At 50.6% G+C, this 24,473-nt stretch overlaps 1 protein-coding gene across 4 annotated transcripts in view; it reads right to left on the bottom strand.

The window, feature by feature from the left end:
* CPNE5 (copine 5) overlaps window positions 1-24,473 on the bottom strand; it is a 91,206-nt gene that overhangs the window by 50,909 nt on the left and 15,824 nt on the right. For all 4 annotated transcript variants that reach the window (XM_077754887.1, XM_077754888.1, XM_077754889.1 and 1 more), the window contains exons 4-5: window positions 2,059-2,162; window positions 149-188 (exon numbers count right to left, since the gene is read on the bottom strand). In XM_077754887.1, coding sequence (XP_077611013.1) covers window positions 149-188; window positions 2,059-2,162 — 144 coding nt within the window. The remainder of the gene's footprint in view (window positions 1-148; window positions 189-2,058; window positions 2,163-24,473) is intronic.

Raw genomic sequence — 24,473 nt, 5'->3', positions numbered from 1 at the left:
CGCCCCCTCCCTAGAAGCACGAGGGCTCTGAAATGACAGGTGGCAGCCTCAGACACCCAGTCAGTGTCACAACCAAGTCCGAGGCCAACACAGACCCTGGCATTTACGAGATGTTCAGAACCTCTGGGCGGTCACTGGCAAAACTCACGTGTTTGGATAAATCAGGGCTCTTCGAGTCCACGTCGTAGCTGCACGGAATACACAGAGATGGTGAAGACAGCTGGGGCCCTTGAGCTGAGCCCAGACCCCTATCCTCCAAAACCCCAGGTTCTGACTCAGTGGCTATCTCTGGGAGTAATGGCGGGGAGGCGCACGGGGGAGCCTTATAGGGGGCTGGGCATGTTCTGTCTTTTGATCTGGGTGGCGGTTATGTGAGTGGGAACATCTAGAAGTGGATCATGGGACGGCCTCTTAAGACTTGCACACGTCACGATATGCATGTTATACCTCCTTCAAGATTGAAAAATGAAAACAAACTTGCTCTGCAAGGTTACAGGTTCACGGGCACTCAGCCACCTTGCCCTTCAACTGCCTGTTCTCCCGTCTTTCAGCTGAGGCTCAGCTGCCATTGAAGTGAGCTCAGTACCTGGCTTTTGACCTTCCCCGATTGTGTCACCTTGCTCAGGCTTGCCCTGCCTGACCTTGGGCCTTGTCACTCAAGAACGGGGCGTTCATTCAACACCTTCACCTCTTCTACCTGCAGCTGGGCACCTTCCTTTATCTGGGGCCTCACACCTGGAGCTGTATCTGCAGCCTTTTTCTCCGGTCACACTGGCCACCCAGGCCCAGATGCCTCATGAGGGACAGTCATTCTCGTGCTACCCTGCCCTGAGCACTTTCTCTCTCCCCAATGTCCCAAAATGGTGAATTCTCGACAATGGGCTGCAAGTCCTCCATCAGCCCCTGAAAAGTCATTTCCTTCTACTGTATTTTTTCCTTTGCTCCTTTAAGCCTCCTTTTCGTCTGCCCTGTCCACAATTCTCTGGGACACGGTCCTTTCTAACCACCCCACGTGGTGGAAAGACAACAAAACAAGGCTCCCCCACCTGCTCACCAGACTGAAATCCCACCATCATATTTTTTTAACTTAAAACTATTTTTTAATATTTATTTATTTATTTTTGTTTTATTTATTTCTAGGAGACAGAGAGCGAGACAGCGTGAGCAGGGGAGGGTCAGAGAGAGAGGGAGTCACAGACTGAAACAGGCTCCAGGCTCTGAGCTGGCAGTCAGCACAGAGCCCGACGCGGGGCCCGAACCCACGAACCGTGAGATCATGACCTAAGTGAAAGTTGGATGCTTAACCGACTAAGCCACCCAAGTGCCCCTTTTAATATTTATTTTTGAGAGAGACACAGACTGTGAGTGGGGGAGGGGCAGAGAGAAAGAGGCAGAATCCAAAGCTGGCTCCAGGCTCTGAGCTGTCAGCACAGAGCCCGATGTGGGGCTCGAATTCACAGACTGTGAGATCATGACCTGAGCTGAAGTCAGATGCTCAACTGACTGAGCCCCCCAGGCGCCCCTCCCCACCCCCGCTGTCATCATCTTGAACCTCAACAGAGGGGCACTCTGCTCCTTTGTGAGACCCACACACACATGCTCTGAGCCCCATCAGCCAGGTTACCTCTGCGGTAGGGGAGACTGGGGGGTACTCTCTCCCCAAACAAGCTCTGACAGAGGGAGCGCTCAGTAGGGACCTCCCTGTCATCTGGGGAGAAAAAGGCTCCCTGGAGGTGGAGCTAGAGCTGCCCCCAAGAACTTTCCTCAACTGGTCCCTAGAGTCAGGGTTCGTCCAGTGCCCTACACTTAGCTGAGACAAACGGTGGGGAGCCTCTGTTCTGTCTCCCCACCCCTCTTCCATCTCCTGATGAAGGTGGGGCTAGACTTCAGCTAATTGTCATCACATTCATTCCAGGCCAACCCTGAGCTCCCTCTACTATCATTCCCCGCCCTTCTCGGGTAAGCTAAGGGGAACTACTACCAACCCCAGTCCTATGGTGCCCTCGCCCATCAGTGGTTCCTCCCCCAGCCCCATCCTCAGCACCATCTTCCACTTACAGGTCAAAACGGAGGTTCTGCTTCTCCTCAAAGAAGTAATCCACGATGAATTTGCGCACAAAGTCAGGATTGAGTGTGTTGTCAATGACTTCGGTGCGTCCGAACTGCAAGAGAAAATGGGGCATGGACCTCAGGGCTAGGCTGGTGGGGCAGCGGAGAGCACTGAGCTCAGAGCCCCTCGGTCGTGGCCCCAGTAGTAATGGAAGTCATGCCTGTCCCGGCTCCTGGCCCCATCCCCCACCCCCAGCCAGGGCCTTCCTCTCTAACAATGAAAACCACCCATGCTAATGGCTTCGAATGTCCATTGTCAGCTTTATTCTCCCTACCTCTATCCAGGCTCCACCCAGGTTGATACAGAGACACCTGAGCAGGCCTTCACTTTCCCACCTCACTGCCTTTGCCTATGCTCTGTCCTCCACCTGGCCTTCCCTTTTGTGCCAGACACACACCCTCCATTTCTTCAAAGTCCTTTGATAATGCTGCTTCCTCCTAGAAGCCTTGCTGATTCTTCCACTCAGAGACTTTCACGTCTCTCTGAACCACCGGTGAATTTGTGCTCAGCCCTATGAGCACGGTCCTTCTCTGATTGATTCCACAGTTAGGTGTGTACTTATCTGATGCCACAAATGTAAATGAAAGGGCAGAAGGAGGGATTGTGGTATCTTTTAAGATCCCCTACCTCCTGCCCTTGTATAATCCCCTCCCCTTTAAGGTGGGCTAGACTTCATGACTCACTTCATGAATAGAATGGAGCATAAGCCACTCCCCCAAAATGTTACTAACTGTTACAAAATGTTACAAAATGTTACCATGATTTCTGTCTTGGGCACCCTTTCTCACTCTCCTTTGCTTGCTCACTTTGAGGAAGCCAGCTGCCTTTGGAGAGGCCCATGTGGCAAGGAACTGGGGGTGGCCTTAGGCCAACAGCCAATGAGGAACCAGGCTGTCCGCCAACCCACCTGTAAATATCTGAATCTTACCAACAGCAACTGAGTGAACTTAGAAGTGGACGCAGCAGAAGCTTGAGATGACTGAGGCCCTGGCCCTGACCTTGACTGTAGCCTTGTGAGAGACCCTAGGGTAAAGGAACCCACAAAGCTGCACCCTGTTATTTACCCAGATTCATGACCTGTTAAGTTGCTATACTCTGGGCCAATTTGTTACACGGCAACAGATAACTAATGAATTGACATAATTCTTTGGTATTGCCTACAGCACGTACTCTAGAACTTTGCACACATTAGGCACTCACTAACTGAATCCCCTTGACCTCCCCCAATGACATAAGGCAAGTCACTCCCATTTCTGGGCATCAGAATCACTTGGAGGGTTTGTTAAAAGATGGAGTGTAGGTCTCACTCCCAGAGGTTATGATGCAATAGACTTAGGTGAGGCCTGAGAATCTGCATCTCTCAAACTGTGCTGCTGGTGCGGGGAGGGACCTCCCTTTGACAACCTCTGGGCTAGACTGTTGTATGCAGGGCTCTGAGCATCTTGGAGTCTCCCAGGGGAATGGATGAGGACAGTGTGGACATGGGTCCAGGCCATCAGTTCCATCAAAACAACTCACTCTTACATCTGTTCGACGTACTGGACATTTTGGGGGAGATTTTATTGCAGAAATGGGACATGAGGCTAAAAGATAAGGCATGAAGCACTGTACCCTAACCTCCCTGAAGGGAAGGCAGGATATTCCACAAAATGAACAAGACAGACAGATGCACGACAAATAGTTTAAATAAGTTGCTAATATTTCTTTTTTAACATTTTTTAATGTTTATTTTCGAGAGAGAGAGGGACAGAGTAAGAACGGGGAAGGGGCAGAGAGAGAGGGAGACAGAATCGGAAGCAGGCTCCAGGCTCTGAGCTGTCAGCACAGAGCCCGATGTGGGGCTCGAATCTACAAACTGTGAGATCATGACCTGAGGCACGGTGGGACACTTAAGTGACTGAGCCACCCAGGCGCCCCAGTTGCTAATATTTCTGAACACATAAACATGTTTTTTTCAACTTGGGTAGTAATTTGCCAAGATAAAAAATTAATCCTGAATACTAGTCCTCCTTAATGCAGCTCTGCAGCCCAGAATAATGCCAGTACCTAGGCCCCTCTCCTGTGTGGTGGGCAAGGCCTCGTTGCGTGGGGCCTACACAAGCACTCACTTCTGCCATGAATTAAGTTAGAAAAGCTGCAGAGAACCCCCACCCAAGACAGTGTGGCATCAGCTGAGAGCACTAGATTTGGAACCTTCTTGCCCTCATTGCCTATCAATTCCACCAGCTCGGTCTCTCTCCTGTCCCTCTGTCTTCGTCTCCTCTGTCATGGCCTTGGTCTGGGCTCCCCATTTTCTTGCCTCAACTGCTGCAGCAGCCTCCTAGCGGGCCCACTAAGTGCGAACATTGCTAATGCTTGAAGACATGGCTCCTGGGAAGTCCTCTCCTCCAACTCTCAGCCCCTCCTTGTGCTCCCATCATCCACTGCACATCCCTGTTACCACGCTTACCACGTCCTCTGATAATGACCTATAGAGGCTGTTCCCACCCCACTAGACTGAGCTTCTCAAACAGCAGAGGATCCAAGCTGTCCTCATCTTTGCAGCCCAGGACCTGGCACTGTTTAACAGAATCACGGGCTCATAGTCGCAAAAGCACCAGGAACTGAGTTAAGTATTTTGCACCGTATTACCTTATTTGGTTAGTCCTTTTATGGCAGGCTTCCCCATTTTATGGATGGGAAAACAAAAGCACAGAAAAGCTAAGCCATTCATCCAGCGTTTCACAACTAATCATTGCTGAGGTCAAGTCACAAGCTAGGCATTCTGGCCCACGCTCTCTAAGCCACGTTGCTGCACGTCAAGTCCCTAGGGAGGGCAAAGACTATTCACTGCTTCCGGTGAGTGGCACACAGTAGGTACTCAGGAATTGTTGAACGAAGCAGGGTTGAATGAGGGAATGCATGGGCAGGTTTGAGTCCCAACCTTATCACAAGCTAATTGTGGGGCTTGATCACAGACTTTCAAAGCTCCAGACTCCTTATTTCTTAGAGGTATCATCAAATTCAATTATTGATTCAACAGTTTTTAAGCACTTACTATAATCCGGACAACGTACTGGGTGCTGAACTACTAATAGAGCATGAACTCTGTACCTAAGAAGTCTCTGTCAAGGTGGGATAACTCCAGGGGCGCCTGGGTGGCTCAGTCGGTTAAGCGTCCGACTTCGGCTCAGGTTCGTGATCTCACGGTTCGTGGGTTCGAGTCCTGCGTCAGGCTCTGTGCTGACAGCTCAGAGCCTCGAACCTGCTTCAGATTCTACATCTCCCTCTCTCTCTGACTCTCCCCTGCTCACGCTGTCTCTCTCTCTCTCTCAGAAATAAATAAAACATTAAAAAAAGAAAAGGTGGAACAACTCCAGTACAGTGTGATAACAGCGCTAACAGGGCTGCAGACAAACGTCTACGACAGCATCTCCCCTGGTTACATGCTAGAGGCACCGTGGAAATGTGAGACTGTGAAATCTACAAAAAACCAGATTACTGGGTATCCTGTTTCACGTACTAGTCCAGGTATCTGACTTCATAGAGATCTGCACTTTTCATTATTGTTGAGCTATTTTACAACTCTGTAAACTGCAGAAGGCGAGTAATGCAAATGATTTTTTTTTTTAAGTAGGCTTCTAGCCCAGAACGAAGCCCATGAACTCATGACCCTGCGATCAAGACCTGAGCTGAGATCAAGAGTTGGACGCTTCCCACAACTATTGTCAACTCATCTTTGACAAAGCAGGAAAGACTATCCCGTGGAAAAACGACAGTCTCTTCAACAAATGGTGTTGGGAAAACTGGACAGTGACATGCAGAAGAATGAGACTGGACCACCTTCTTACACCACACACAAAAAATAAATTCAAAATGGAGGAAAGACCTAAATGCGAGACAGGAAACCATCAAAATCCTACAGAAGAACACAGGCAGTGACCTCTATGACCTCGGCTGGAACAACTTTCTAGACACGTCGCCGCAGGGAAAGGAAACAAAGGCAAAAATGAACTACTGAGGCCCCATCAAGATAAAAAACTTCTGCACAGCAAAGGAAACAATCAACAAAACTAAGAGGCAGCCTAAGAATAGGAGAAGACATTTGTAAATGACATAGCTGATAAAGGGCTAGTGCCAAAATCTAAAAAGAACCTATCAAAGTCAACACCCAGAAAACAAGTAATCCAGTTAAGAAATAGGTAGAAAACATGAGTAGACACTTGTACAAAAACAAGTCATCCAGATGGCAAACAGACACATGAAAAGATACTCAACCTCACTCACCCTCAGGGAAATACAAATCAAATCCACTACGAGATAGCATCTCACACCAGAATGGCTAATATTAACAACACAAGAAACAACAGATGTTGACGAGGATGCAGAGAAAGGGGGGACCCTCCTGCACTGTTGGCAGGAATGCAAACTGGTGTGGCCACTCTAGAGAACAGTACAGAGGTTCCTCAAAAACTTAAAAATAGAACTGCCTTACCATCCAGCAATTGCACTACTACGTATTTACCCAAAGGATACAAAAAACAGATTTGAAGGGGTACATGAACCCCAATGTTTATAGCAGCACTATCAACAATAGCCAAAGTAGGGAGAAAGCCCAAATGTCCATTGCATATATATGCATATGTATATATACACATATGAGGGAGTATTACTGAGCCATCAAAAAGAATGAAATCTTGCCNGGGGGGGGGGGGGGGGGGGGGAAGAGAAAGGGAAACAAACCATAAGAGACTCCTAAAGAACTGAGAGTTGATGGAGGGAGGTGAGTGGGGGATGGGCTATACTGGTAATGGGTATTAAGGAGGGCATTTGTGATGAGCACTGGGTGTTATAAGTGATATATCACTGAATTCTACTCCTGAAACCAATATCGCACTGGATGTTAACTAAGTAGAATTTAAATAGAAATTTGAAAAGAAAAACAAAAAGAGTTGGATGTTTAACCGACTGAGTCACCCAGTGCCCCTCGTCTTTTTTACAAATGATTCTTATCTGTAGAAATAAATTTTGTTCGGTGGAATACAATTATTGATTATTATCCTGTGGATATTGACTAATTTTGCATCTGTTTATAAATTAATTTCAGCATTCCTGACTGCCTGGATATAGCTGACCCTTGAACAATGGGGTTAGGGGAACTGAGACCTCCACACACAGTCAAAAATCCACATACAACTTTTGACTCCTCCCCAAACTTAATAGCCTACTATTGACCAGAAGCCTTACCAATAACAAGTCAGAGTTGATTAATGCCTATTTTGTATGTTGTATGTCTTATACACTGTATTCCTACAATAAAGTAAGCTAAAGAAAGAGAATGTTATTAAGAAAGTCATAAGGAAAAGAAAATATAGAAAGTACTTTACCGTATTTATTGGAAAAAATCTGTATATAAGTGGACCTGTACAGTTGAAACTCGTGTTGTTCAGGGTCAACAGTATGTGTGTTGTTTGAGTCGTTTGAACCAGCTGTAACATCTTACTGGTTCCCTCATTTCATTAACATTAAATACATCTTTACCATGTGTTCATTTTATATTTACATGGGATCACGTTTTTACCTTTGAAAAAATGTATCCTTTATCAGGAGCTTTTTGAAAATACTCAGGCTCAAAGCCGCACACAGACCAATGAAACCCCAATCTCAATGGGTGGGGCCCGAACCACTGTGTTTTTTTGTCAGTTTCCTAGGTGATTCTAAAGTGCAGTTGGAGTTCAGAACCACTGATGGAGGAAGGAAGAAAACTAACCTTTACTGAGTTCCTTCTGAATGCTCAGTAGATCAAGATCTCATTCAATTCTCATGAAAACTCTGTAAATTACTATCCATTTCCCAAGTGAGAGAATTAGAGAGGTTAGGTCACACAGCTAGGCAGCGCTGGGACCTAAACGTAGGTATGTCTAATCCAAAACCCATTATATTTTCACTTCACCTAGAGTCTAACAGGCTTCCTCAAGCACGATGAAAATCAAATGAAGATGAGGTTTACTTCACAAGTATTGATAAAAGCCCCACTGTGTTCAAGGCAATGGGGAGGGCACACAGGTGACTAAGACTGGGCTCCTGCCACACCCCCTAAATTCAAGAACAATCTTACAATGTATAATCCTCATTCTGAGAGAATTGCTGCATTTTCCTCTTCTGCTCTTTCTAATTGTTAACACCTCTAGTCTTCAGACAAAAGGAAAATTTCTCCTAATGGCTTTCTTGTAGAATATTCCAGGTAAACACCCAGGTGTGAGAGAATCCTCCTTTAAGAAAGGGCCCTGCTGCTTCTTCAATGTACTGCTCTCTCAAACACAGTAAAAAAAAAAAAAAAAAAAAAAAAAAAAAAAATCCCTCTTGCTGAATTTTAGATAAATCCCAGCCCAGAAGGAACAGCCTTTGTGCTGTCTCTCTCCTCACCCGACTCTCCGCAGAGACTCAAGGAAAACACCCATTAGGGAAGATGACAGCGCTGCTTTTAAAATGGCACTTGAAGCTTCACTAGAGGGGAATTCCCTAGAGGTTGATCTCTGCCGGAGAAGAAAATGGAGTTCCCCTGGAAACAGGGCTTGAAGCAGGACTCCAAGGGCCCCCAAGATCTCCTAGCACAGGAGAAGGGGAAAGCAGCCAGGCTGGGCAGTGATGAATTTCCAGCGCGCGGGGGTAATTAACATCTGCCAGTCACAAACAACTGTGAAATCCACAACCCAGGGACTTATTAAAGATGTTTTATGGGCTTCATTACTTTGGCTAATAACGAAGGGGGAAGAAAAGAGAAAACTTGGACTGTGAACATCCGAGAAGCGACCAGGTCTCTGTTAGACCCAACATACACACCTATTAATGACGCTAAGAAACAACCTAACTAATGTTTTTAAAAAATCCAATTTGGTCATATTCCGTTTCACACAGAACTACTGCTTCCAAGCTGGAAGGGACTTGGACAGATGAGGGATTAGCACCGAGCAGTGGGAAGCACATGAAAGTATGTAGTCTTTTTTTTTTTTTTTTTTAAATTTTTAGATGTTTATTTATTGTTGACAGAGACAGAGAGAGAGAGAGACAGTGTGAGCAGGGGAGGGGCAGAGAAAGAAGGAGACACAGAACCTAAAGCAGGCTCCAGGCTCCAACCTGTCAGCACAGAGCCCAAAGTGGGGCTCAAACCCACGAACTGTGAGCCGAAGCCAGACGCTTAACTGACTAAGCCAGCCAGGCACCTCAAAAGTATATAGTCTGAATGATGTACAGCAAATCCTGCTTGGGGGAGAAGGGTGGAATGGGCTAACCCCTTGCCAACCATAATCAGAGCCAACCCAGCCCTGAACACTCTTCCAGCTCCGTGTCCCTCCCTCGGTCCATTCTGAACTCTGTCCATACTCCAGGCTCTGGGGATCGTATGGGGTGCCTCACTTTGCTCACAGTCTGGGATACAAGCCAGCGGGCACGGGATTTCTCTGACTAACAAAGCTGAAGGGAAACCTCGAAATCGTTTTACCGAGTGATTTCTGATGCCAAGAGTTTACAGAACTGTTACTGACGACGATGGGGGCAAGTGTGGACTGGGGAGGGCACGGTGTGAAACGGATGGGGCTGCGCAATCTGCAAGAAAGGTGAGAGACACCTCCCTGGCCCCGAGGCCTGGAACACTCTTCCAGGAAGGGAGAAAGAAAAAGCACAAAGGAGTGAGAAAGCTGGGAAATGAGGGTATTCACCCTCTCTAAAGCTCACTCCTTGTCCCTGGCAACAAAACCCAGAGAGAAAAGCTCCTGACACGGCACAGAAGATGCTCCTGAGGGCCCCTAAGCCCTCTATGACTAAGCCCCGAGAATATCAATTAAGCAGCATTAATTACATAGCATCAGTTCCAGCGAGACCCTCAAAGGGAAACCAGAGTTGAAACTTCTTTGAGAACGAAATTAAATGGCTCCCGGGGGCTCTGCTACACGGAGAAGTTGAGATTTATGGGGGTGGGTGGGCAGCGGTCCCGCTGAACCCCAAGGGCCACTGCAAAGCTGAGATTGAGAACCCCAGTCAGGCAGGTAATGTCTTTCCATCCCTACATCCAACTAGGTGGCCAGGAGGGGGCGCTCTTCTGTCATACCTGGGCCTCCTGACCTCCAGTGGGGCAGAGACCTAGCAGTTAGGCTTGGACTGCTTTGGAGGCTTATTCTCTGCTGCCCCCACGCCACCCAGCTCCTTCTCTGTCCCGTTCTGCCCTCCAGAGGGGTCGTTTCCCCTTTGAAGCCCATCGCCCAGGTTCCCTTGCCCTGTGGGTCCCAGTGGGGTTTCGCCATTGGTAGGCACTAGCAGATGGGAGATGGGTGGAGAGAGATGGGGGACTTCTTCCCACTCTGGCCCGGCCTCTGCACCACGCTTCTGGGAGGGGCTGCCCCCACCCCCCAGACATGCTCTGTCTCTCACTCACAGACAACAGCTCTGTCTCCTCCCACTACCCCTCAAGCCTGCGGTGAGAACAGCGCCCGGCTGTTGCTGGGCCCCGGGTGCTGCACTACCCTTACGGGCTTCAACCTCACCCACACCTTTGAAAGAAATCACTACCTCTCTTCAGTTGAACGAACGGAGTAAACTCTCTCTCCTGCTGCTGCCCTGACTGATCTATTTTTCTCTCTCACAAACACCTTCACACACATACGATTTCCAACAGAAACTGAGTCCCCACGCCACTCCTTCTGCTGAAACGCTGTACTAACACTCATGTCACCAACAAAGGGCGTGCAGCTGAGATGACAGCCTTCTGGGAGGCAGGGTCTCCGCACTGCAGTCCCACTGAAGGACCCCCGTGGGAACTCCCAGGGCTCAGGGCTCCCACCCCGGACCCTGCACTTCGCACAACGTGGCCATCCTGGCCCCATCCGCGCAGTTGCCGGAATGAGGCCCAGGTGGGGAAGAATACCTCCCAGATTAGAGATGCAGTTTGAGGCTTTTAGTCAGCTCTAAGTGGGCTTGTGACACCCTGAAATTGAATGCAAATGTCTGCATTTTCTGGGTACAGGAGCTGTGGTTTTCACCAGTTTCCCAAAGGGCCAGCATGTCTTCAGAAAGCTGTAAGAGCTACCAATTCTACCTCTAAAGACAGATCTCAGGGTTTCCCACATGAGGCAGGAAAGTGAAGCAGGAAATCGTGAAATAAGTAGAGCAGGGTCTGGAGCCAGGCTTCCTGGGTTCAAATCTGGCTTCGCTACTCTGGGGCTGTGTGACCTAGAAGAGATCCCTTCACCCCACTGTGTTTCGGTTTACTCCTCTGCAAAATGGGAATGACAATTTTATCCGCACGCCCCAGGGCTGTCGGAGGCTTACGTGATTTGGTTTATGTAATGCACTGTGAAGGCAGCCTGGGACATAAAATGAGCTCTGTAAACTAGTGATCCCACACTCTGGTCCTTCCTAAATCCCAAACCCTGGCCCAGTCACTCAGGAAGTCTCTGGACTCAGCCTTATCTCTGAGCTGTTCCGGCCCTCACTGCTAATACTTCCTGCTCACCTTCCATGCCCGAGAGCCCCCAGCTCTGAGTGCTTTCTCTCCAGAGATGTTCCACACACAGGCAAGGCTGAGAGAGAAAGGCACGGCTGTCCCTTTGCTCTTACCAAGCGGCTACTCCGTTAAGTTCTAGGCTCTGCCCTCCCCGTGGGCGTCCCGCAAACTTAAATGCCCAAGGCCTTTGCTAGAAGAAAAGGGAGTAGATCGTGTAAGGTTTGCTTAGAGACCCAGGCCTGGGGAAGAAACCACTCTCCTGCCACTGGCAGGGGAGGTAAGGCGGAAGGAACCCTTAGGTTCGGAGGCTGATCAGTGAGGGTGGGGAGGGGAGGAGAGGCCTTGAACCTCCAACCCCTGCTCAGATGCACTGACTACCAGGCTAGCAGGTGCAAAGCAAGGCAGCCTGGGAAGCGGCTTTTTTCTGTTGCTTCCAGATTTCTGAAGTCTGGTCCCCCTCCTCACAGCCCACCTGCAAATGCCCATGGCTGGAGGGCACTGGGGCCTAGAGCTAGGGAGCCACGGTGGTGTACAGAGGTAGTCAGGCCCTGGGTTTAGGACCCCCACTGGCCAGGGTTCTGTTGCTTATTATTTACAAGAGACGACCTAGAATCGCCCCTCCCAGGGTGCCTTTCCCCCTCGCTAAGATAGCAGCTCATTCCTTCTCCAGGAGAAGGACAGGCGGGAACGTGCATGAAGCCTTACCTAGAATGTCTGCTGCAGAGCTGACCTTCAGTACTGACAGTAACCCTCACATGGCCCTAAAGTCAGCCAGACGCTAAGTGTTTTCCACATGTTGTCTCCCTTAATCTTCATAACAACTTTATGAGGCAGTTGCTAGTAGTATACCCATCTTACAAACACAGTGAGATAAGGCTCAGAGAGATAGAGTGACTTGCCCAAGGTCACACAACAGGTGGGTAGAAGACATAGGATTCTAACCCAGGCAGTCTCTGCTCCAAGTCAATAAGGAACCGATATAGTCAGTGACCAATAAGAGGTTAATACTGTACATGGGGCTTGAACTACGTGGTGTCCAGTCTTTACTCCTATTATTTTCCGACCTGCGGCAGAACCTCTGGACTTCTTCAATGGCTGCTCTCTGTTCCACCTTGTTGACTTCCTGTGGTTGAGTGGCTCGAGGCCGTGTGGCACAGGTGAGTGTCCTGACCTATTCCTCTGCTCACCTCCTACTCACACTTCCAACTCCCATAGACTATACACACGCACACACGTGCGCACGCGCACACACACGCTCCTGGTCCCTCCTGTGACTTCCAATGTTGATCAACAAGAACCTGAAGATCGTAGAGCTGGAAGGAACCAAATCCTCTCAACCAATGAGAAAAGACAGGCAGAGGAGCGGGCGGTGTGCTCCGACAGAGGTCACACAGCAAATGAGGCGAAAGGCTGTGGCGAGAGCCCAGTCAGGTCAGCCCCAGCCTGGAGGGGTGCCCTGTTCTCCCGGAAGCTTGTCCGCGCCTCCTGTGTCAGGTTTCTCTCAGGACTTCCTTCCATCAAATCCTCCTCCTCCCCCTGCTTTGTATCATGACTCCTCATCTTCAAATCACTTCCGTGATCTCATTTAACCTCCCCCCCCAACCCAGGGACCCCGCGGAGGCGTTACGATGGTCACCCCCATTTTACAGATGAGAGAACAGAGCTCCAGAAGGCCAGAGGACCTCCCAGAGGCACCCAGCGGTGGGGAGGGGGCCAGGGCTCCCAGGAGTGACGGAGCCACTGTGTCCCATGGTGTTTACCGTGGTCCCCTGCCTCAGTAATGAGTGGATGGTTCTGGAAGCCTGAACAGTCTTCACAGCCCCGGATTTAAGCAGCTCTTGCCTTTTTACAAATTACAGCTGGATGGAGCTCCAGAGACCTCCCCCCAGCTGCAAAGCCCCCAGTGGCCGTGCTGGCCGGGACAGGAGGAGGCCAGAGTTGACAGATGGCTCTCCACCTCGAAGCGGCTCACCCTTCCCCAGCCGGAGCTCCCCTATAATTTTCATATATAATTGATGGCTCCTTAATTGGGGATTGTAAAAGCCCTGCGGCAGAGCCCAGCCCTGACCCCTCATGAATCATGTTCACCGGGATTAAAATTAGAGGCCGGAAAGCTATCTGACTCAAATAGAAATTGGAAAAGGGAGCATGCTTGGTGCTGGGAAGGGGGTCCAAGTCGGTGCCCAGGGCTGGAGAAAAGAATGGCCTGAGGTCTGGGCTCAAGGAAGGAAGGGCTGCGTTTTCAGGAGGAGCACAAAGGACCTGGTTCCACGCCAGGCCCACAGCATCTTCAGTCTGGAAAGTTCTCCGAGGTTCCGTCACTGGAGGGGTGCAGGATTCTGTGGCCACCCTCTCAAGGAAATCCAGGCCCAGAGAGAGGAAGGGGCTTGCCCACACCACACAGAGTCAACCATAATTTCGGTGGCCTGGTGGACTTCCAGATCACTTCCTGTTCTGTTACGGCCTCTCGGTGAGGAAGGGTAGAGGTGAGTGAGGAGACCCGAGGCTCCAAAGGCCTTCCTCGTTGCTCAGACCCGAACAGAGAAGTTTCCCTCTCTGGCCCCAGACACCAGCCGCGGCCAAGCTCATAATGAAAGACTTCCTGACAAAAGGCTTAGCTCCTAATTAGCCACTGTTCCAGATAATCTAAGTCCCAGCCCCCAGGGGAATGGCCCTTTTACCAACGAGCCTCGCTGCCAAGCTGCTGGCAAGACACTCTCCACCAGCCGTGCCCTGGTCTTGCCTGGGCAGCGAGCCCTGGGTCTGGCTGCAGCCCGCGGGGGTTGGGGCCTGAGCAAGCCCTGCCCCAAAGGCTCTTGTCCCCTAGAGCACCCCACGATGTCTACAGCTCCCACCCAATGGCATCAGGGTGTCTGAAATGATGCCATCAACGGTTCTTTCCTCCAGGTGAAGCATGAGCTCCTCCCTCTAGGGCTTTTTCTAAGGAGCCATTATCGAGCACTTTCTCTTGCCAGGCGCTTTACAGGAATTAGCTCCTTTCATCCTCACAGCAGGCTCGTGAGCCCAGGCACTTGCCTAACAGCCCCAGCTGGGGAGGCAGTGGCCCGGATCTGGACCCAGTCACCCTGACTTCGGAGCCCACACTCTCAACAGCTCAGCCACAACTGTAAAATGCACCAGGACGTTGACCCTGAGGAGTAAACAGATTTATCAGCCACCGAAAAATCTGGACTAGAACCCCCAGAGTTAGAAAGCAAACTCTCTTCAAATGAAATCTTGGGCTCCCGTCTAATGAATTACACAGAGCTAACAAAACATCTCTGGCTGAGTGGGGGAAGGGGAGGCGGGAGCCACAGATAAGTTCCCAGTCGGCCCCCGATGCATCACATCAAACCCTGAACATCAGAAAGCCCACTGAGACAGAGGCCTGGCCAGATGGGAGGACTCAGGACACCACCTCCAACCCCAGCTCCACCGCTCTCTAGCCGAGTCACTGGGCAAAACAGGGGCCCCTCTGTGCCTCTCTGCTTCCTCATCTGGGTTGTGGTGAGGACCAAGGGGGATGACCGGGTGCTGCTGATGCAGGAACCGCACAGGCACAGCAGGACAGGGGACAGGGCCTCCACCCAGCTCTGTCTGACGGTCTTACATAATAATATTTACAAGTATGTGCGGAGCGATTCAGTTATTATGTCCCCACCACAGCCCAACGAGCAGACATCAAGATCCAATTTACTGATGGAAAAAACTAAACCTCAGAGAGTTTGGAGGAAGTGACAGAGTCAGTATTTCAAGGGACGTGGTGACAGTAGCTCACTGTGCCAAACCAGGTTCTAAAACCCTAACCCTAAACTGTGAGCCGATGCCTGTGACCCATCTGGTCCCCAAAGGCAGGCTTTGGTCCCAGACGGCCTGCTCCTGCTGATGGCAAGTGAGGGCCCTGAAAATTCAGCTGCATGACAAGACTAAAGGCTATTAAAGACTGCCCAGAGGACCCGAGGCTCAAGAAGGACCTTTCTTTGCAGAGCGAGACTCCTCTCTGCAAAAACGGGAGAGTCTGGGGCACCTGGGTGGCTCAGTTAACTGTCCAACTTTGGCTCGGGTCACAATCTCATGGTTTGTGAGTTCGAGCCCCACATTGGGCTCTGTGCTGTCAGTGCAGACCCTGCTTTGGATCCTCTGTCTCCCTCCCTCTCTGCCCTTCCCTTGCTTGCACTCTCTCTCTAAAAAATAAGTAAAAACATTAAAAAAAAGACACAAACAAACAAAAAACAGGAGAGCCCAGAAAGCCAACCCCATGCTTGCCTTGGAGCCCAGCTCCTAGAGAGGATTGTCTCCTGCTTTGGGGTTTAGCAGCAATAATGACCATCCATTACTTTAAATCTTTTGATAAAGGACAATGTCACGTGACTGGGGCCAGGTCCTATGCTGGTCATCAGAGACCCCAAACTGGGCTCAGAGTGTGGTGGCAGAGGGTCATTTCACTTCACGTTTAAACTCTTGACCATCGGACAAACTGGATCCCCATGCCCTTGCCCACTACTGTCTCATCCCAGTGGCTCCACGAGGCTGCGAACTGTCTCCCTGTTTCTGTCCTTACCCCCGCAATCTGTTCTGCACACAGTGGCCAGAGCTGTGTTTCTTAAACCTAAATGGGGCTGCATCACTATCCTGCTCAAAACCCTCAAACGGCTTCCCATCACACTCAGAGCGGTGTCTGAACTCCTACATGGCCTCTGAAGCCCTACAGGACTTGCCCCTATGCAAGTCCTCTGCAACCATACCACCCACTGTCTTCACTGTTCATACCACTCAAACTCTACTGGCCTTCTTTTTGTCCTTTGAGTGCAGTGAGCTTTTTTCCACCTCAGGGCCTTTGCACCTGCTGTATGCCCTGCCTAGAACCACCCACTCCCAGCCTTATGCATGACAACCCTTAGGACTTGATTCAAGTCACCAGAAAGGACTCCCTCAGCCCCCTAACAAAAGCAGTTCCCTCCTCCCTGGTCACTCTCTAGCTCATTAAGCTCTTTTATCTTTTTCACAGCACTTATCAATCAATACCTGAAATTTTCCAATTTCTTTGCTGATTACACTAAGCCTCTCCAGAGTAAGGACTCTGCCCGTCTTATTCTCCACTACGTGTCTGGACCAGCGTATGGCATATAGTAGGTACTCAATCAATACATGGTTGTTCACTCACTGCTGACTCTTTGGAAACTGATCAGACCTTGTACCCCCAACTGGGTTCCCAAGGGGGCACTGCCCTCCCTTCCTCAGCTCATCTCTCACCTCTCCCTAACACAGCCTGGGTCGCAGCCAGACCGAGGTACTGCTAGTTCACAGACACACGGGACATTCCCACCGCCGGGCTTTGCTCATGGCAAACCTCGTTCCCGGAATGCTCTTTCTTCTTCCCACTATCTTTCAAGTCCCAGGTCTGGTGCCACCTCCCCCAGGAAGCCTTCCCAGCCCTCCTGGATCTCTCCCTGCTGTGGAGCACTGAGAATTCACATCTAAACTGCTTGGGTGGATCCTGGCCCAGTTGTGGTCTGGAACGGGGGGCCTCCGAGAGGATCTGCTCCAATGCTCCCATCAAGATACGGAACACAAGGCTAAGTCCTTTCACGTCTGTGGCTGATCTCCCCAGCTCTGTAAATGCTCCCCGAAGGCAGGAACCTCACAGCTACTGCTTTGCACCCTGGAGGATACCACAGTCCCTTACTCAAGTTACTTCCCTTCTCTTGGCCTCCCCACTGCTATCTATAGAATGGGTTACCTGAGAGAAAGCCTCGAAACTGCCTGGTACGTTGCCTGACACCCAGAGCCCATCAGTGATACTATAACAAGAGCTACCTTTGACCAAGTGCCTATGCGGCTCCTCCGACTTAGTCTATGTTCTCTCTAATCTTTAGACCGTCCAGAGGGTAAGTACTGTTGTCCATTTCACAGGTAAGAAAACTGAGGCCCAAAGAGACTAAGCATCTAGTACATAGCCACACAGCTCTAAATTCCAAGGTCCTGACACAAACCCCAGAACTGCCCGTGACACCAGCTTCCTCTGTAGCTCCACAGGGAGAGAACCCCGGTTTCCTAGCCGTGCCACCTGGGCTAAGTCATGTCACCTCTTTGAAGTCTGGAGATCATCTGTACCTGCCTGCAGAGTCACTACACAGATGAAGGACATGTAGAAGATGTGATGGTGGGCACACGCCAGGCCCCCATAAAGGACGCCTGCTGTTACACAGCAGATTTTCCATGCATCTTGGCTGATTCTTTGAGTACTTTAAACCATCAGAGTTGTTGGGGCACCATCTTGGCTGCCGGGATAGGGGTCCCTGGGGAGCTCCGGGAGAGCCAACGGCGGGCCAGAGTCGCATAAAGGTGTGGGCCTGGCTGGAGGACCACTTCTGGAGGAACAGCATGAGGGTGGGAAGTACCCCAGACGGTGGGGGTGGGGATCTGAATGTCTGGGTGCAGTAGGAGGGACAGAGCTAGGGAGGAAGGCGGGTACCACGCTGTGAGGTCGGGCGGGACAAGCTCGGAAGCCAAACAGCTTGGCTTCTGTTCTGCTGTCAATAATATATTATTTAATTTTTTTTTTTTTTGAGAGAGAGAGAGCGTGCTCCACACACCCAAGCAGGGGAGGGGCAGAGGGAGGAGAGAGACTTATTAAAGAGGCTCCGCACCCAGCGCAGAGCCCGACGTGGGGCTGGATCTCACCACCACAAGACTATGACCTGAGCCGAAACCAAGAGTTGGACACTTAACCGACTGAGCCACCCAGGTGTCCCTAAAATTACTATTTTTTAAGTTTTTTTAAGTACTTTATTTATTTTGAGAGAGACTGAGCAGGGGAGGGGCAGAGAGAGGGGGACAGAGGATCCCAGGCAGGCTTTGTGCGGACAGCAGAGAGCCCAGTGCAGGGCTCGAACTCACAAACCGCGACATCATGACCTGGGCCAAAGACTGAGCCACCCATGTGCCTGTGAAATTATATTTTTTTAAAGTGAGTTTTGTCCATCCTAGGAGTGCATGTCACATTTGAAAAGCCCTGACTAGGAGGCCTCACCTCAGATACCTGCTCCAGGCCCCAGAGGACCCTGTTAACAAAGGGAAGCTGGCAATGGTTTTTCACAGGCAGCAGGAAGGTGCAGAGACACGGATTGGGAGGCGGTGCGGCAGGGCACTTAGAAGTGCTGGGAAGAGCCGGCCCTGGAACCTCACTGAGCTTATACGGACAAGCAGGTGACTAGGGGGCCACATGCTAATATTAGATCAGAGTCTAACGTAAACATGAGACTCTATGAAATTGCCAATTTTTTTTTCTCAAAATTTCCAACTGCAAATCTATATGGTTCAACTCAGCGTGCCGGTGCAGGCGGCAGCCATCAGCCCGAGTCCTACTCTCACGGGTGCCAAGGTCATGGGGAGGCTGCCGGCATCCGCCCAAGAGGTCAAGACAGCTACAGACAGACGTCCCAGTTAGGTGGCTGCATGGCAGACTTGAATCCCAATCCTGCTCCGATTAACAGCGTGGCCTCGGACAAGCCGCATCGTCTTTCCCGGCCTCGGTTTTCTATCAGTGACGTGGGCCCATGGTACCTCCTCACAGGTGGTCGCAGCATCAGGGGTGAGCCGGCAGGGACTCTCTCGGGGACAGTTCCTCTCTGACAGCCATTTCTCGGCTGGTCCGTGTGGGAGAAGTTCTAACACCAGGCTAAGAAGTTGATGATGTTTTGGGGCACCTGGGTGGCTCAGTCAGTTAAACATCTGACTCTTGATTTCGGCTCAGGGCATGATCTCACGATTCGTGAGTTCGAGCCCCAGATTGGGCTCTGTGTTGGCGGCGCCCAGCCTGCTTGGGATTCTCTCTCTCTCTCTGTCCCTCTCTCCCTGCCCCTCCCTGGCTCTCTCTCTCAAAATAAAGAAATAAACTTTAAGAAAACCACTAATATGTTTAAAAAAAAAAAAAGAAGTTGATCGTTTGTTTCAGAGGCTTGGGAAACAGGTCAATTCCTAACTGTGATTTTAAGAGCCATTGGAACCAGGAAAAAAGCCCCTTTCTGTTCAGAAGGAGCTAAAGGGGAGAGAAAAAATGCTGGCTCCCAGGGGTGAGCATGGGGATGACCTTGAAGGCCAGAGCCAGAGGGGATGATGGAGGTCTGGAAGGGGGCAGCAGCCAGGCAGGCCACCACTCAGAGAATCTGGGTTTGTTTGTTTTTTAATTTTTTTTTTAATGTTTTATTTCTGAGAGAGAGACAGTGTGAGCAAGGGAGGGTCAGAGAGAGAGGGAGACACAGAAGCTGAAGCAGGCTCCAGGCTCTGAGCTGGCAGTCAGCACAGAGCCTGACATGGGGCTCGAATCCAACTGTGAGATCATGACCTGAGCCAAAGTCGGACACTTAACCGACTGAGCCACTCAGGCGCCCCCAGAGAATCTGGGTTTTATGGGCAGACTAAGAGGAGATACCTGCAGACAAACACCAAGGGAACAAAGTCACCCGCAGGACAGGGAGTGGGGGTCCCCCACTGTCCCAACACTGGGCTCAACACAATATTGAAGGTATCCCTGGGTCCAGCTTTGCCTGGAAGAGCCCCTCCTGGTGAAGGACCCTCCCCACACAAGGTTGAGATGCTTCCCTGCAAGCCCTCCTCTTCCTGGAAGCCCTCACTCCTTGGAGCCAATTGGGTCCTGGAGTTCCAGGCTTCGAGGAGGGGACTTGGTCTACAGGGTCTCCAAATACAGCGGTTTCCACCATGACAAGAGCGCCTGGGCGCTCAAGCTGGGCAATGGCACATTGTAGTTGACGATTTCCGGGCATCTTCACAAGTGTTATTTTAGCCAGTCCTCCTAAGAAAGATTCATACCCCCATTTTACAGATGAGTAAGCTGAAACCAAGAAGATAAAGCTCTCGCTCAGGTCACACAGTCAGTAAATCTCAGAGCTGAGATGGGAATGTAGGGTTCCAGATGCCAAGTTCAGGGCCTCATCTGACTAGACACCGGATTGTTATTCATAAAGCACTTAGAAAACAGATCGAGAAACATGGGACCAGATTTTGCAGATCCTTGGTGGCTGAACAGCATAACTCAAAGATCAACTAGAGAAATGAGGTCAATGTGGACAAAGGCCTCCAGGGGAGGACCACAACACTCTACCCCATCCAACCGCATATTGTTCGTGTGGATGGTGATGGCAGCTGACCGAGGACCAGGAGGCAGAATCAAGATGCTGAACGCACGATCGTAATTCGACAAGATCGTCACAGCCGTACAACAGACCGGACCTATCAAGTGACAGATCCACTGAATCAATGAAGACAAATATAAACTCTCACACGGAGGTTCAAAAATTCAATCGTGAAGTCTGAGCTGGGGGAACCCTGTGTGGAGAGCAGTTGGTGTGAAAAAGACACAGAAGCCCTGCACTCAAGATGAAGTAAGTCAAAGACACCTTCGGCGAAATCCTAGATAGCACAACAGATGAAAGACCCTCACACACAGACACGGAATCAGAGAGGCAGGAGCAGGATTGTCTAGTCCAAGCCCCAGGAAGGAGGGAGCATACCCATGAGGCTTTGGACTAGATACGTAAGGGAGCGCAGCGGGACGCCCACTCTGGGAAGAGCACTGATGAATGGACACGCGTTCCAGGGAGCGTGACCAGACTGGACAAGGAACAAGAGACCGTGATATAAAGAGAAAGTACTGATAGAAATGGTCACATTCTAAATCTGCCTAAAGTGGACTAACGGCCCCATAAGCTGTCCTCAAATACTGAGAGTAAGAGCACGTGGAAGAGAAAATCAACTTCTTCTGCGCATCTAAGGACGGTCGAAGTTGGGCTGAGTGGCATTCTGCCCTTTATACAGAACTAGTATAGTTCTTACAACATCATGTTCTAGAAGTTACTTTCACACTTCACCTCTCTGTGAAATGGGGCCAATAATAATAATAGTAATAATGCCTTCTGCATGGGGTTGTCGTGAGGATTAAGTTAGTTGCTATTTGTAAATACTTAGAACTGTGCCCAGTGCGCCACTGTTAATAGATGTGTTTGTGGTTAGAATTCTTATTGCTGTTACTGTCATTATTGTTACCTTCCTGAATCGAAAGTGAGCTTTTCTGGCTGTAGACAACAGTCTGGTGCCCCTGTGTGTCCCCAGCAATCTACCCTGGCACACAGTAGGAATCCACACATACTTGTTGACATTTAGAGATGAAGTGTCATTCCCAGCCACTGTTAAATGTTCCAGGAACTGAGTTGCTCAAAAATAGCGCTCTGGCAGGGATGTGGGGGCGTGGCCACCAGAGCCAATGCCCCACAGGCCGTGTGGGATCGGTGGGACACCCTAAGATTCCATGCTACCCATCTCCTCCTTTCCAGGGGGCCCTTGGCCAGGACAGCTGCCTGGCCAGTGAGGGGCCGGGATCACCTGCTCACACACTTTTTAAATGGGGAACTAAGAGGTGCTCCCTACTACGTCCCTCCTCCTGGTGAGGATGTTTCTGGGACCCTTCCCACCTGCTCGTCCACCCTTCCCTGGGACACGCAGAAGGCCCTGGCGAGCCCTGATGCAAACAGTGCTCGATTTTCTGGGCTAAAATTACATCTTGAGTCAATTTTCATAAAATGCATTGACAGATTTAGGTTCTGGAAGACAGAGCTTTCTCAGAAGGCATTAAAATGACCCAAACGGTTAGAATCAGCCGAAACCCGGCAGCCAGGGGCTGAGAGAACAGCTTTCATCCTGCTGCAGCCTTGTGGGCACCTGGGGTCTGGACCCTGCCTGGAAAGACTGCTGTGCCTGCACTTGACTCCTCCTGGCCACGGGGTGATCACCTCTCTGCCAAGGCTCCACTAACAGACGTTTTGCAATGAACTAACAGGTGGGAATCCGTTCCTGTTTATGAGCAAGAGCAGTCTGCCATCCCAGGGGCAGCTCCAGAGATAGATCTGGATTTTTCTTTAAAGTTTCTATTCCTGATACTCTCCTCTGTGGGTCACGGAAAGAATCAGGCAAAGAAATAGGGCCTCGATATGTTTGAGTGTGTCTCCCCTTCTCCAGAAATAGCTTGAAGCCTGTGTCCTAGGGGTACCCGGGGGACTGAGCTCTGCCACCATCACCCCGGAAGGCTGGGGGATGGTGTTGATTGTCCACGGGGCAGCCTCCTTGATCTCTAGGGACCCTCCTGCTCTGACATTCTGACCCCATGACCCCAGCTGTCCTCAGCCTGACCGCCATGAGCTCCCTGAGTTGCCTCTTCCTGTATTTTGCCAGCCTCATTCATCTGCTCGCAGTCCATTCTGGACTATCTCCCTCTGCCCCTCTGGATCCACTCTCTTGTCCACCCTGCTCTGTGCCTGGGAGGCAGACCCGTGTACACTGCATCAACAGTCCTCTGCTTCCAGTGGGGTGATACCAGCGGGAGGCACTGGCAGGAGAGCAGGGGTGGAAAGAGAGTGAGGTTGCCCGGGCCCCTGCTCGTCCTGGGAAGGCCCCCTGGGGTTCCAGGACCTGCTGCCTCCCCTCACCTCCTCAGGCCTGTAGAGGGATGGCTTTATACTGGGGCCGGCCTCATGACTCATCACCCCTCATTGGTTTCCCTAAACCCTGAGAACGCCTTTATAAATAGCCCCTTATTACATCCCCCAGCTACCCAGGACCCGGACTGACTGCTCATGCCGGCCTCCTGCTGTGCCTTCGCTTCTAACTACCATCTTTGCTGTGGGCTCTTGTGCCGTGTCCCCCAGCTTCAGGGAAACCCCGCTCCTCCAAGTGGATGCTGCCTCTGCACTGGGGGCTAGTGCCCTGCCTCCACCCCCTGAGGCCAGTCCTGCCCCTCTCTAGAGAACGAGAAGGTGGAGCGGCTGATCCCTAAAGTTCCTCTGACCATGTTCTCCTCTGCTCCACACCATGCACGCCTTACCTGATGGCCTGTGTTTAGTCACATTTGATTTTTAAAAGTCCAATGAGCGATCAGAGTGCTTTAGCTAGGGGCGCCTGGGTAGCTCAGTCGGTTGAGCATCTGACTTTGGCTCAGGTCATGATATTGAGGTACGTGGGTTCGAGACCCGCACTGGGCTCTGTGCTGACAGCTCAGAGCCTGGAATCTGCTTTGGATTCTGTGTCTCCCTCTCTCTCTGCCCCTCCCCTACTTGCACTCTGTTTCTCTCTCTCAAAAATAAACATTTAAGAAACATTTTAAATAATAAATAAATAAATGAAAGTCCAATGAGCCATCAAAGTGCTTTAGCTCGGGGCGCTGGGGTGGCTCGGTGGGTTGAGCATCCGACTTCTGCTCAGGTCATGATCTCACAGTTCATGAGTTCGAGCCCCACATCGAACATCACAGAGCTGACAGCACAGAGCCTACTTGGGATCTTCTGTCCACCACTGACCCCCCTCCCCGCCCCTTCCCTGTTTGCGCTGTCTCTCTCAAAAATAAATCTTTAAAAAGAAAAAGTGCTTTAGCCAAGCATGGCATCCCGGCTGTAACTCTCTGTCCTCTGAATCCTCACTTTATTCCCACTGATGCTTTTTTCTCGCACTGTTTCCTCTATTAGGACCATTCACACATGTGAATCTCCTCTTTCAGGCTACAAACCCCGTAGCCCCAGCTTTTGGGGAGGCTCCATGTTTTGTACTATCTCCCCCTTTCCCCACTGCATCAGGCATGTTGCCTGGGACACATACATGCTCCCTGTTGCAAATATTAACCGATGGGGGAGTGACTGTGTGGCCCCGCCCACTCTGGGTGCTGCCAGACAACGGTATTTACTGAGCAACGACTACACACCAGGCACATTACATCCCCGTCGTGTTTTACTCGCTCTCACCACAGGCCCACAAGGTAGGTGTTATCCCCATATTACAGATGTAGAAACTGAGGCACAGAAAGGGTAAGCAACTTGCTCC

The sequence above is a fragment of the Crocuta crocuta genome, unplaced genomic scaffold, assembly GCF_008692635.1.
Source record: "Crocuta crocuta isolate KB4526 unplaced genomic scaffold, BGI_CrCroc_1.0 scaffold132, whole genome shotgun sequence".
Taxonomy (NCBI): domain Eukaryota; kingdom Metazoa; phylum Chordata; class Mammalia; order Carnivora; family Hyaenidae; genus Crocuta; species Crocuta crocuta.
Note: the sequence above shows the minus strand (reverse complement) of the source record. Positions and strands in the feature narration are given on the sequence as shown.